Here is a 14,127-nt window from a genome sequence, read left to right on the forward strand (position 1 = left end):
AGAGAAGCTAACGAAATAATGATCCTTCTTCCTTTCTAGCTATGCTTTGAAAGGGCAAATGCAATGAGTGAAAATGGTTTAATGAGAAAGAGTCATTAGGGCACCCAGCCTGCATCTTTAGAAGTGTGAAAGCATTTTGGGAGATCTTAAAATTACTCAGAGAACAAACGCAAAGTAGCTCTGTCAGAATATTAAACTGTTATTTGTATTCTCTTTTAATGCTGATTGAAAGCAGTGATCTCTTTCACTGCCTGGTGGCTGGTACATGTGTAGTCACAAAAGTGGCTTGTTCATAGCTGCAGTGTTGTTGGAAGGGTAAGATCAAGGAAGTAGCTCTGCTTGCCCTGTGTCTGTTATCCTCTGCTTAGAGCTTACTGTAACCTGAGGATTTCTGACCTGTTGAATTTGCATAGGAGGCCTCATGTACTGGAATTAATTGTCCTGGATTATTCAGTTTCATTAATAAAGCTGCTTCAGTTTCGAGACTGACTGCAGAGGGAAGGCTGCTATTATTTCTTTGTTTGTTTGATATTGATAACTAGTGAGACAAGAGCTACAGATACTTTGGGTGGGAAAATTCTATGAAAATACAGTACATTATTGTCATATCCTTTGGGGTACCTGTGTGAAGCCCAGTGGGTGATACTACTATGCATTAGTACACAGGAGTGGTAAGTGCAAATGGAGCTAGTACTAGCTCTATTTTTGTATTAAAGTGTTAACCAAAACACAAGGAAATTGTTTGAGACTTGAAGCACCTTGGCTGGTGACTGTTCAAATGAGACAGGCTGGCTCAAAATGTTTAAGGAAAGAAGGACTTTACAAAGTATTTAGGAATCGTCCTTTAAGGATGCACTGAAGGAAATGTGTTGCAGCCACATCAGTAACAAGGCAAGCTTTTGACTTCGTGATTCCTACTACTTGTAAGCCTGAAACCAGCTGGCTGGTTTTGGTCACTCTTGTGTCACCTTGGTGTCACTCTGGACTCTGCTAGCAGCAAGGAAAGCAGCAGAGCTGGGTGCAGGCTCTGGCATTGCTCAGTTTCTCCAGCCACTGTTCATTGTGATGCCAGAAGTGGCTTGGGCCATTTCTCTGCCAGACAGAAAAGGAGCAGAGGATTGGTCTCAAGCAGAACCATAAAGCTGCAAATTCTTGAGGCTTGTTGAACTTACAAAACCAAATTACTGGAGCTCAGTACTGGGAAAGGCACAGAATTGCTGCGTGTTCTCTTATCATCTATCCAGTAAAAAATGTGATTAGAGAGGAGGGCAGGGGCCATGTATTCTCATCCTAATAAAGTTGTAGATATGTCCAAGTAGTATGAGGACCTTTCCTTGTCCATCTGCTGAGGGCTGTGTTTGCTCTGTCCCTGTGACAGAAGCTGAATTGGGTTGGGAGCCAGGCTCTCCCCACTGCTTGCATGGAGTGGGGGAGCTTTTCAGGCAGGGTCTGACACCCCTCCCTGCTAAAGTCAGCTGGTGCTGAGCACTCTTCAGGTGGGGGATCCTGTACGATGTAGCTGTTGGGTTGTTCTGCAGAAAAATCTTGCTTGTTAGGAAAACAAAGTAGGAAAACAGTGGAGAAACAAGCAGGGCAGTGAGGTTTCAAACATGCCCGCAAATGAGGAGGAGGACACTACAGAAAACCCTCTGTGACGAAGCAGCCCTTTTCCCCAGTCACGAATGGGTAATACCACCCCCAGATCATCTGCTCCTCTGGGTGGGATTTGCCAGTGTAGGGGCCTGAATCTGTCTCTGTAACTCAGAAAAATGAAATGCCTGGCAAAAAGTAGGATGGGGGTGACTGAGGACTCAAGATGCCAGTTTAGGCACATTTTTATCTAGACATGAGTTTAGCTGTTACAATTCTGAGCCACATTTGGATCCCCATCTTCAAATCAAAAATCAACCTACCTAAATAAAACTGTTGTTGTTGGATTTAATTTGGATTCTTATGTTGGATTTGTCTGAAGAGAGAATTTGTGCTAAGGGTGCTGCTGATATCAGAGTCCTCTTATGTATAGATACCATTTGTAGTCCCACACTGGCACATGGGGGCAGAGCCTACCCCCAAAGTTGATGTGCATGCACCACAGCTCCCCAGATGTGTACAGTCATGAATGCAGAGACAGACACTGCCCCAAGGACTCAAGTTTTCTTCTCTTTTGTGCTGGCCACCCTAAATGAAACATAAAACTTGTGTTTTAAGCACAATAATGCTCAAATTGTAACTTGGATGATCTGTTTACACAGTTATTCCCTTCCCCTGAGCTCTAATAACCACATAAACTCTTTTTGTCTCCTCTTTTCTCAAGGTCAACAGACTATGGCACTACCTATGAAAAGCTAAATGACAAAGTAGGCCTGAAGACTGTGCTGAGCTACCTGTATGTCAGTCCCACTAACAAGAGAAAGGTAAGGGAGAGCCATTGCACTGGTAGCTATAGAAACAAAATGCCAGCATTCTGAGAGGAATTATGATCCTAAAGTGAAATCTGTTGGTAATTCACAAGAGCTTGAATTTGCTGTCTAAGTTGCACTGGTGTGATTCCATGGAATCCCATGGAACTGATCCTGCTTTACTTGTGATGGTGATGAAGGACTTAATTCCTTTTTAGTGGAGAAGCAAAAATGTTGCCTTTTTTTTTTTGCTTCTGACTGTTACAACTTTAAAAAGCTCACTCAAATATTTCTGGGTTTTTTGCTTACACCAGCTTTGACTATTACACATCTCCCTGCCTTGTGTCTCATTATTAGAAATACTGAGTAAGAGGCATTTATTTCTGCATTTGACTCTTTTTCCCCACATTTGGAGGTAAAGATGTAAATGACATTTTCTTTGGTTGCATCATGTAAGGGGGCTGAAAGCAGAATATGCCTGTGAGAGTGGGTGGAAGACCTACAATTTGATTTGGTTGTGTAGGAGAGAAGATGAGGTCACAGCTTTCTAGCCCCTGCTCACTCTTCCCACGTGATGCAATTAGGGCTGCAGCTGGCTCACACAAGCACAGCCCAGGAACTGCTACTCAGTGCCTTTTTGCTTTAAAATTATTGCCTGTTTTGATTCAGGGGAGCTAGTGGGACAAAAATGCTTTCAGCTACCCACAGAAATCAGTGTGGGAGGGCTGCAGCACGAAGCTAATTACTGACAGTGAAGTTCTGCTTGGCCACTGTAGAGGCCCAGTGCAACATATTTGGCTTGATCACTTCCAAACTGGCCATATCCTGTCTCCATCAAAAGATTTCCAAACTAGTAACTTGCTACTTGTACTGTTCTTATTATGACAGCTGTGTTTTCCAACACTGGTCCGTTTACAGATGTTTTGGGACTGATGTTTATTTCAGTTTATGCCACCATAAGGCAGGATAGATCTGGTTACTAAGTACAGATTAAGATGTTTTGTAGTGAGTTTTCCTGCCCTTCACAAACATCCTATATCCAATATGGAGAGCACTGAAGAGTTAATTCTTCTTCATTCTGTTTCCAAAGCAACTCTGCCCACCCAAAAGCACAGGCAATATGCTCAGTTACAAATCCTACGTCACTGGTGTAAAGACTCCCTCACAAATCAGAGTACAAGGATATATTATTATCTTCTAGCAATTTCTCAGGCTACTGAGCTTTACAGATTAGCAGTATTTTTTTTTTTAATTAAAACCACCTACATTTCATCATATAGTGGCATATAGGCCTATCTTTACCTGCTCTTTACTTATTTGAGATTAGAAATTTAAAATAAATTTTTGGTTTTCTGTCTCAAGGAAAAGATTTTTGACCTATCTGTGCCCTTCTCATCCCGTCTGAAAAATCTTATGAAACGTAGAGACAAGCTGTAAGGAAAACTCATAGGAAACCAGCTTCAGTGCTGGCTGCTGTGGGAACAACTTGCTTCCATTCTTTCTACCTCTGCTAAATACATGAGCACTGTTACTGTGCATGCTTAAACAGCTGGTCTGTCTGAACTGTGCTTTGTTAACCATCAAAGCAACTCCAGATATTCATGTAGCACTTGAGAAATGTCTGAACAAAGTGTCACTGGACCAGAACATCTGAAATTTGTCAAATTCAGGTTTAGGTTTATTATCCACCCACTCCTCATACAGATTCTTGAGGTTATGCACTGAAAAAAATGCACTAGGGCTGTAGTCTTCTCCCAGTCTCCCTGGGTGAATATTATTCCTGTGGCATGGGGAGTAAGCAGAATGGTTTTGCTGAGCTCCTGAGGACAGCTGCCAATACTGAATCAGAAAGCAGTAGGTGAATCAGTTGCATCCCAGCAGAAAAATCCCAGGTCCCTTGTGGTTCACCTCCAGCAGTGGAAGTGCTGCCTTGTTGAACATGATGCAGAGGTCTCTTGTGAGCTGCACAAGAGGTCTTTGCTTGAGGCAGTAAGTGGGAGGGAGGGACCAGCAAGAACACAGTGCACGGAGCCTGTGTCACACATGAGCCATGCAGACCTCTCCAGGCAAGGTGTTTTCTCCTGAGGCACTCACTCCCAGGCACTGGTTGGAGCCTCCCTGCCTGGTAGCTCCTGTGGATTTCTGATGGGTTTGCACATTGCTGCTGGCCCTGTCTGCTCATTAGTGCTTAGAGGATTAGTGCTTACTTGGAGGAGGAGAAAAGCTTTCCATACATTCATTCCTAATTGATTTACTAGTGAGAAGGATAATTACTGCTCAGCTACCCTGCAGAACTACAGTGGGAATTACCTGTCAGATTTCTTTGAAGACCCAAAATGCCTCTTTTCAGCTGTTAAATAGGAATTGTGTTCAGCCAAATTCCCGTTATATAAACATCATTTACCTGAATTGTGGCATAACCCTGGGCTCAATTATGAGGCACTGGGATTTAAAAGCTGGAATTTTGCTTTCTTCTTTTAAAAGAAAAGCCTTTTGTTTCTGATTTCTTTTTTTGAAAAACTTTGGGAATATTTTAATTTTTTTGGCAACCTGTGCTTTATTTGTTGGAGATCAGATTTAGTCTAGCTCTTCCTGGCTTTTACATGTTGCTGCTGAGTGATATCCACCCCACCCTCCTCATGCACAGGGTTAACCAAAGCACAGAGCAAAGACTGAGCTGAATTGTCTGTGGTGCAGATGTGGCTGCCAGAGCTCTGCCTGCTCCAAGTGCTCCTCAACCTGCTGATGGCTGCTCTTGGAGCCAAGATGGGGCTTGTCCATTTCTTAGAAATCACAGAAGGTACTGGGGAAATGCACTTTGCCCGTGTGCAATTTGACATTTGCAGCTATATTAAACCAATATGACAACATGCACGTACCAAAGGAAGCTGCTGGGAATTCTTTTTCCCAGCAGTGATACCTCAGAGGTATCATTCCAAGTAGTCAGGGCCAGCTTGGTGATCTGAGACCACCTTGGGTGCCGACATAAGGGACCTGCCACACATTCTGCAGCCCGCTGTGAATCTGCAGGCTCTGGCTGCATGGTAGCCAAAACAGTCCCTGCAGTGAGCCAGGATTGCTTCATCTTCCCCTGGAGCTGTCACACTGCTAGTTTCCTTCCCTTAAGAAGTAACAACTTCAGGATTTCACAAGGCTTTGTGCGTGTATGGAAAGCCTCTGCTGCTGGGAGTTGAAACTGCCAGACTTGGATCTGCTCTCCTGCAGGTGGTTGGGCTGTTTCTCCTCTCACTTGCACAATAGGCACTTGTGTTTGGATCAGGAAAACCTGTATTGAACTCTCCTTACTGCTGTGAAACTCCAGGTGATCTTTGCCCTTAGCAGTCAGACAGCTCTGAAGTCCTGGGGACTGGCTGTTTGAGAGTTCCTGTTTTGGGCTCTGGTGAGAAGCCAAGTGCCGGCAGTGTTGACCCTTCCAAACCCCTGAAGATGCTCCAGTAGGCAGAGTGTATTCCTGGGCACATCTTCCCTTTCAGTGCATCTGCCCACCCAGTTGCTGGCCTGAGAGAAAGACCACATGTGAAACATCTGCTTTGTCCAGTTGCCAAGTAGGTTGCCACAAGCAGGTAACTTGTGGTAAACTTCAGAATGGAGAAATTTTCATGTTTGTTTAGCAGCACCCTCTCCTTACAGATGAATGGGATTTAACAGCAGATGTTTGAGTGCTCTGAAAAGCTGAAATTAGCAAAATGATTAGCTTTGGCTTTTTTACCCTGTAGCCTGTTGTCTGTCTTTGGGGATATGACAAAAAGCTGCTTACTCTCTGCTGGGCAGAGATTTCAGTTCCCTGCTGACCTTTAATTTAAAGCTGTGTTTTGGGTGTTAGTTACATTTTACTAGAGGCAGATTTTCACAGTGGTCTGGGAATTAAAAGTGTTTATTTCTTTCAAAACACTAAGGGAAAAATCTCTTCTATTTTAATAGGAACATTTCTCTTGACTTTTTAAATTTCCGGTTTCTTTTTATCCTAGTTCTCTTATTTCTTTATGGCTGCTGAAAAAATTCTGTTAGAAAATTGAATAATTTCCACAAAAAGTTAAGCTTGTGATTCTTTGCTTAACTGGCTGCACTTCAAAATGTCACTGCTTGGAGCTGTGGTTCCATATTTTCTAGCATTAGTTGGTCTGCTGGGTAAGGTCCCCTGTTGTGAGAACATTTGCTTTCTTCTTGGTTGTCAATAACAGGGTTCATTTTACAATTGATACCTCACAGAGGGATGTAAAGCCCTTCCAAAAGTGTGCAGAAAGAAGATAGGAATTGAAGTCCCATATATCTGAAGCGCTGCTCCTTTCAGGCACAGAGGTGCCACTTTGAATCTCAAGGAATTGTTGAACCATAGATTTTAGGTATTACTTTTTCCTGTGACATACTCTGTAAAGAGTGCTTATTCTTGGTGAAGATGTTGTTTAGTTGAAAACCCCGTTCTTACAAAGAAACTTTTATCTCTACCCTTGGGAATACTGTGGAGTGGAGATGATGGAGTTAAAAAGAATGCAAAAGAAAGAGAGGAAAAAGGAAGAGAATAACAACTCTGACAAATCAACCCCATTTTCCTGTATAGAGTGTCGCTCAGAGAAGGTGTGGATAAACTGGAGGCCCTGATTGCATTTAAGATCTGAGGTGACAGTTCTGATGTCTTAAAAATACCTTCCTTCATGAATTTTCTTTACAATTCAGTTGGCTGCAGTTGTTTTTAGCTTTTCCCCTGAGCTATTACAATCATTGTTGCAGGTGATAACTTGAAGAATTAAAAGATCTGTGGCCTTTTATGCTGACTGTCTGAACAGAAGCCTCACCCAGGTGCAGTGAATGAAATGAGGACTCCCCCCATTTTTCCCTTGTACCAGAATTGAAGCATTTTAGGTTTTATTTAAAGGTAGACCTTCCAGCTAAGCTATTTGAACAGTAGTTGCACACAGAATAAAGCAGAAATAAAGTTATGGTGCTCAGTTAAAGAGCTTTGGGAAAATGGTTTTTCAGGCTAGTTTCTTAGTTGTCACAGAATCAAAATGGAGGGGCAGCACAAATCTCTGAAGCTGTAAAAGCCAAAGTCATGCTGCAGCTCTCATACCTCACCATTCCTCTGAACTTGGCCCATCAGAAGAAATGTTCAGAGGTATTTAGAGAGTAAGAATTTATGAAAGATAAATCTAATTAGATTTGTTTGTGCAGTTTCTTGGGGGCTGAAGTGCAGCAACTGTTTATGAGCTGGCAGAGAGCAATACTGTGTTGCTGTTCATGTTAATGAAGGAAGAAATTAATTGTCTGTAATACTGTAATTGCAGAGGAATGCATCTACCTGACTGGTGACTAGCTCGAATATTGGGAGTGACATCTCCCTTTACAGGAACTGGAGATTCCAAAATGAGCACAAGTCATTTTGACCTCCCCTTTATTTCTTCTTGCTCATTTGGAGAGTCGCTGAGAACAAAACTTGTCCTGGCCTTCTGTATCTCCAAAGGGAATTCCTCAGCTGTGATTGAGGCCTCAGGGCAGAACCATGATTCAAACTTATTTTGGTTTTGCCTTCATTTCTTAGTTCTCATGCTCCCAAAGGGAATTCTATAGCATTTTGTTTTCTCCTTGCTCTTCAAACGTGTGATAGGTTGATGAGGCAGAGATTCCAGCATGTACCTGAGTCTTGCTAGCCCAACCTGAACTGAGCTGCTGTGCTAAGCCACAGCTCCCATTCATCATCTGCTGCTTTTTCCTTAGACTGCATCCCAAGCTATTGGTGAGGAACTGAGCTGTGGAATATCCTAAAGCCATTTGGGCTTTAGGAAGATGGAAGGTTTCCTGGACCCTTTTTCCTCATTGTGCTGACACTGTGATCAAGGGTCTGTGCTGCAAACTGGCACTCGGTGATGTGATCTCGAGAATGCGTTTATAACTGAAAGGCAGTGTGGCTGAGTTAGAGCCACAGGGCAGGAGTGATGGAACAAGCTCTTTCTACTGTCTTTTATCCCTAATCTTTCCCTTCAGCCTAATGGAATACAGTCACTAAATAGCTCTTGGTTTTGCAGCTGCCATTAACAGGGACTAAATTACCTGACCTGCAAATGCTGCTGTAAAATTCTCTGTGTGCGCCCCTTCTCTGGACCCGCTGAGCTGTATATGATGTTTCTGTGTTTCTCAGAGCTCCAAAATCCATGTCATCCAGTCCAGGTTGATGTGGGCAGATAGGAAAGCTGTGAAACACAGTGCCTGCCTTAGCTGAGCTCAGGTTTGCCTACTCTGGTTGTACCAGTGGGTTGTACAAACGTGGCTGTGATGGGGGTAACATCTTATAAATACACTTCAGGGACAGTCACACTCTGTCTCCAGAACTGAAAATTTAAATAGAGGAATAAAATGTGAATGAAGAAGTAATATTTTTCTTCACTTACTGCTGTTGCAAAGATGATTTCCTCAAGGTCACCCACAACATCTATGGAAAAGTGAGAGGATGTGTGACATGATGTGTTTTATTTACAAGGTGCAGTCTTGTGAGATGTGTACATGGATTTCTCTCTGCTTGTCCAATTAATTCAGCTTGAATTTGGCAACTGAGAAAAGAGATCATTTTTGTAAATGTTTGCAGAACTGTGACCTGCAACTGTGTGAAAGAAATCCTGAATTACAGACATTTTGTAGTACTTCAGGAAGAGGACTTTAGGAATTTCTTGTTTTGAAGGGTTTTCTGTTTTCTGTTTTGAATTCAGCAAAGTCACATTTTCAGAGTAGGTTTTTCTGACCTTTCCTACCTAAGATATATATTTTCCTGATGCTGGATGGCTTGGTTTATTAGTGTTCTGAACATGGTTCAAGATCAATGCCTGGAAAACATTGAGATATAAAGGCATAAATACTCTTAAATCTTTTTCAGTACGTCCAAGTTGGTGTTTTAGTATTTTTTTTTGGTTTTTTTTTTTTTTTTTTTTTCCTGGTGTGTCTGTGTTTGTGTGATTTGTTTGTTTGTTTTTTTTTTTCTTTTAATTATTGTTACTAATATATTTTGAGATTGTGCCTTCTTGTGAATCTTTGTAGTCAAGATGCTCCTGTGAGAGTTTTCTGCCCTCCTGCAGTCAGGGACTGTGGGGCCTGGCATGCCAGATGCCCCACTGGAACCTGACCTGACCTGCAGGGTCCTGTCCCTAAAGAAAGAACAAAGTCTGTTTGCTTGCAGGTTTTAACTTTACCATTTCTGGCTTCACATAAATCATAGAGAAAAACAGAGGTTATGCAACATCTGTGGTCTGAGAGATGACCATTTTCCAGCACAGATAACACAGAATTGGAACCCAAAATTATGAGAGACCCCCAGTGAAAGTTTTCCCCTTTCTTAAACAGGGGCAATGTGATTGTTGCTCTCCAGAGAAGGCTGTCCCTTGGAATTCATGAATGTGAAAACTGGCGATTCCTGGTGTTTTTTTCAGTTAGTTCTTTGAAGAAGCAGATAAGTTTAAAAACAAACAGAAAAAAAATTCCCAGACCCCCTGAACCACACACACTGCTCATCAGCTGTTTCTAAAAATAAATGCAATTGAGATAATTAACAAAATACTCCCATATGGCATTATTTAATGGGGCTGAAGGGAGGAGGGTTAGAAAATAGGTATAAATAGAAACTGGCATTTACAATGTAAGCTATCTTTTCAGTGTTTATGAGGGAAAAGTTGTTCATATATCACAAAACTTGAATTAGGGTTGTCTTTGTGTACCATTATTCTTCTGTATTTTGCACCTTTGTACCTCTATATTCCAAATTGCAAACAATTTTTGGAGCAAAAGGAGAGTTACCAGGTGAGAGTGATAAGCTTGGCAGGATGGTGCATGTCTATGACAGGGCTGCTTTGTCTGCCTCCCTAGAATTCAGTCCCTCTCTCCTATTGCACTCTCTGCCTGCTTCACCTTGTATTGCTCCAGTCAGAGCCCTGTGGAGACTTAGGGATGTTAGAAGGTCATAAAGACAAGAAATGAGGTAAAAGAGCAGAGATCCCATTTACATTCAGATGTAGTTCCCAGAGCTGGCAGTCAGAAGAATAGAGATAGTTTGCTCCAATTTGGACAGGGGTTGTTAAGGACAGATTGGGAGTTATGATATCAACTGAAATAAAGCTGCAATTTTGTCACCTAGCATGAACATTGCTTTTATGAAGTGAGCAGAGTGGACCTGTGTGAGCTTTCAGAGTGCCTTGCCTTGGTTAGAGGGAGGAGAGGGTCTGTCAGGAGGCAGCATCTTGTACAGGGCTGTCTGTATTAACACATGGCCTGTCAGCAGGGTGAACACAGCTGCAGTTCCTGGTATATGGCAATTTTATGAGACTTTTTTCCTTTCTCCATTCTCCTTACCACACTCTGAAACATAGCTATCTCATTTACTGCTGCAGCTCCAATAATATATTAATTTATGAAGTATGAAAAATAAGGTAGTTTTGAATTAATGAGGAGGGGCATGGTGCTTCACAGACAGCAGGATAATCAATCAATAACAGTGAGTCACTATGTCCTGTAATTAAAAAGGAGGGAAAAATAATAGAATGGGTGGAGAGCAGCTCTTGGAAAAGGGGCAGGTGGGTCCTTTTGAAGATCATATAATGATCTGACCTTGATCTTTAGTGATAAGTGCTGGTTCACCAATACTTACTTATTTCTCTTTGAGGAAAATCCTCCCCCCACCCCCTGCCAACCCCAAACCCAATAATAAGCAGCAAAATATCTTTTTATTTCATTCTTTTATAAAGTGAAGAATAGAGAAACTCAGCATTACTGAGTGAATTCTCATTTTAATAGCCTAGATTAGCAGAGTCTGCGAGGCACGTGCTGGCCACAGTCTCAGTTTGTGGTGTATACACACATCTGCCTCTTACAGTGTAACTGTAATGTCAGCTCTGGTGTTATCAATTCTCTGTGAAATAGTTTATCCCAAGCAGGGAAACCTGGAAACACTTCTGTGACTGTGTTAAAATCAGTTTTCTTCAGCGTGGAGCTTGGCAGGGCTAGATCTTAGAGAGCTATTTCACTATGTTGTGGAGTGCTTGAGACTTCTATGTTCATTAGTGGCAGTTCATTGCCCTTTCACCCTCTCAGTTCTAAGAAGCCTGTTTTTCATTGTATACAGAAAGATGTTGCTGGACTCCAAAAGTAAAGACAGGGGTTTTCTAAGTGGTCCACAGGTGCAGTTAGGGAAAACTCAGGCTGTTGTTTCTTATAAATCTAGGCAATCAGCTCTTAGACTTGTCCTTCTGTCTCTGAGGAGAGATTGGTTCTGCCTTTTACAGTGAGCCCTCTAATATTTTAATTCTCTGTTGCTTACAAAACAAGCTCATAATTTTTCTCCCTTGGAACCTTCCCATGGCAGACCAACACAACCCTTAAAAATGCCTGCAAGAAAGCAGCAAAACTCCTGGAGCAGGTGTGCTCAGAGACTGAGAAGAAATCAAGGAATGCAGTACTCAGGACCTGCAAAAGTGTGGAAAAATGTAGTAAGATTGGTAATCTTCTGATGTTTGGCAATCGATTCTAAAATCAAAGTGTCAGGGCTGTGTTGGGGATAAAACTCTTATCCCCCCTTCCAGTTCTGTTTCCTCTTGCACTGGTTCTTCAGAAGCCTACAGTGACCAGAGCTCACTCATGTGCATGAAGGGATACAGAAAGGAAAGCACATGATTTTCCCTGGGCTGTGAAGTACCGGTGGCCTGCTGGAATAGGATGTAGCAGCTGTGGTTCAATCACTGGGGTAGCCACTCCCCTGCTCAGACAAGACTACTGCCATAAACCTGCAAGGACTGTTTCATTGGCAGCTAATTATTAAATGTGATGGAAAATGTCAAAGCCACTGAGGTGCTGGCTGGGAATCCTCTGCCTAGGTCCTGAACCTTCCCATCTCTGGCACCTGACTCTTTGGCACCCAAGTTGGCATGCAGAGCTTGCAACCTCACTGGATGGCTTAGAGCTGAGTGCTACAATGCAGAGCACTACAATACCATCATGTTTTGTAACTTGGGCCTCAGCCTTGCGCCCAGAAATTGGATAGACCTCCTATCATCTTAGCTTCCTCCAATGGGGGATGTTAGGAAGAGAAGTACATTAGGGACAGTGAGGGACATGAGTAATAGATGCCAAGTAAGTAAATTGAGATAGATTATAAGCATCTGGATGTGAACAGTGATAAAGCTGACTGTTGTCTATGTTCACTCTGCAATCTGACTAAAAAAGCAGAAAAATAAAGTGGGTAAGCAAAGGAGAAGCAATGATGCATTTAAAATTGTATTCAGATTTAATGGCCTCAAGGGAGATACATAACACGATTTTTATTTTTCTATAGAGTCATGAAACACTCTAGTGTCCTCAAATGAAATAGATTGCTGAATACAGGCTGCAAAAGTTTACCCCATGAGTAACCATCCATGCACATCTTTTTGTTTTCTGTAATGGGGCAACTACTGTGAGTAAACTCATACCCACATGTAAAGTGTTCTCCCAAGTGAGACCTATAATCAGAGGAGTGTTTTTGTATAAATGGTGTTCTCAGTTCCAGCAGCTGTGGTGCACACAGCCTCTCCTTACTGATAACATTATTTTCTGTAACTATTTCTGCTTACATGGGAAGTTACCATAATGATGAAAATTACTTTGTAGTTGTATGGAGAATAGCACAACCATGCATTTACTCAAATAACATATAATTATAACAGTGAATGCTGCTTTTCTCTTTCTGTGAAGACAGTTTGGGATTAGAGCTGTTCCCTGTCACTAGAAAAAATCTGGTGACCACAAAACAATGTGTCAGATATTATAACAACTGGGGCTTTCCTGTGTAGAGTCCAGAGGAGTAAAAAGGCATCATGCAGAGCTGTGCTATGCAGAAATACCAGACTCTGGAACAATATAATAATATAGCTCAGAAGCTTTGTATTTGTGTGGAAGCACTGGCTGGTGCCTAAGATCACCAGTGGAGGTTTCTTCTACCTCTGGTTCAGGCCCATTTGTAGAAGTGCTGGTCAAAGTGGATGTACAAATCCAGTGATGATACTTGTGACCCATTTGGCAGTTTGTGGAGCAGAACTCTGCATGAACATGGTGTGACACAGAAAAGCCTTTGGCAGATTAGCTGGACAGCACTGCAGTGGCCTCAGGCAGGTGGGAATACCGTGGCAGAGGACTCTGCTCCCATGATCTGTGGGGAGCTGGAGAATGTGCAGCTGTAACAAGAATATAATGGGTTGGAGTGACCTTGGATAAAGGCTGCCTTGCTGTGACAATGAAAAGGTTTTACAACCAAGCATGTGGCTGGCTGTTGCCAGTCAGTCTCTCCTTGCCAGGTCAAGCACATGCTTTTTGGATGGCTTCCATCCCCACTGGCACCTGAAATTTGACAAGCAAATGCTTGCTGTGCCTTGTAATTAAAAGTGAAAAGTACATGTGTCCAGTGCCAAAAAGGCGAGAGAAAGAGGGGAGACATGTTGCTCTGACCTGCTCAGCAGCAAAACAAAGATAAGATGTTCTGCTTTGTTGGGTATGTTATCATGGCTTATTCCACTCCTGTGCATGCAAATTGGATCCAGCCTGGGATTTGGCCTTGTGGGCCAAAGGCTCAGATGGCAGCCTTGGAGTATCTGTGTTCTTTTCCCAACTCTGAGTTTTGTCTAAGTCTTACAGCTATGATAGATTTTAATTTCCCACCTGCCAGTGAGGATGGCAGAGTGGTTTTCCTTGAAGAGCTCTTACT

At 42.4% G+C, this 14,127-nt stretch overlaps 1 protein-coding gene across 1 annotated transcript in view; it reads left to right on the forward strand.

The window, feature by feature from the left end:
• SORCS3 (sortilin related VPS10 domain containing receptor 3) overlaps positions 1–14,127 on the forward strand; it is a 266,570-nt gene that overhangs the window by 124,866 nt on the left and 127,577 nt on the right. Inside the window, 1 exon segment of the mRNA XM_041415598.1 lies at positions 2,315–2,414. Coding sequence (XP_041271532.1) covers positions 2,315–2,414 — 100 coding nt within the window.

The sequence above is a fragment of the Onychostruthus taczanowskii genome, unplaced genomic scaffold, assembly GCF_017590055.1.
Source record: "Onychostruthus taczanowskii isolate IOZ18803 unplaced genomic scaffold, ASM1759005v1 scaffold5, whole genome shotgun sequence".
Classification (NCBI taxonomy): domain Eukaryota; kingdom Metazoa; phylum Chordata; class Aves; order Passeriformes; family Passeridae; genus Onychostruthus; species Onychostruthus taczanowskii.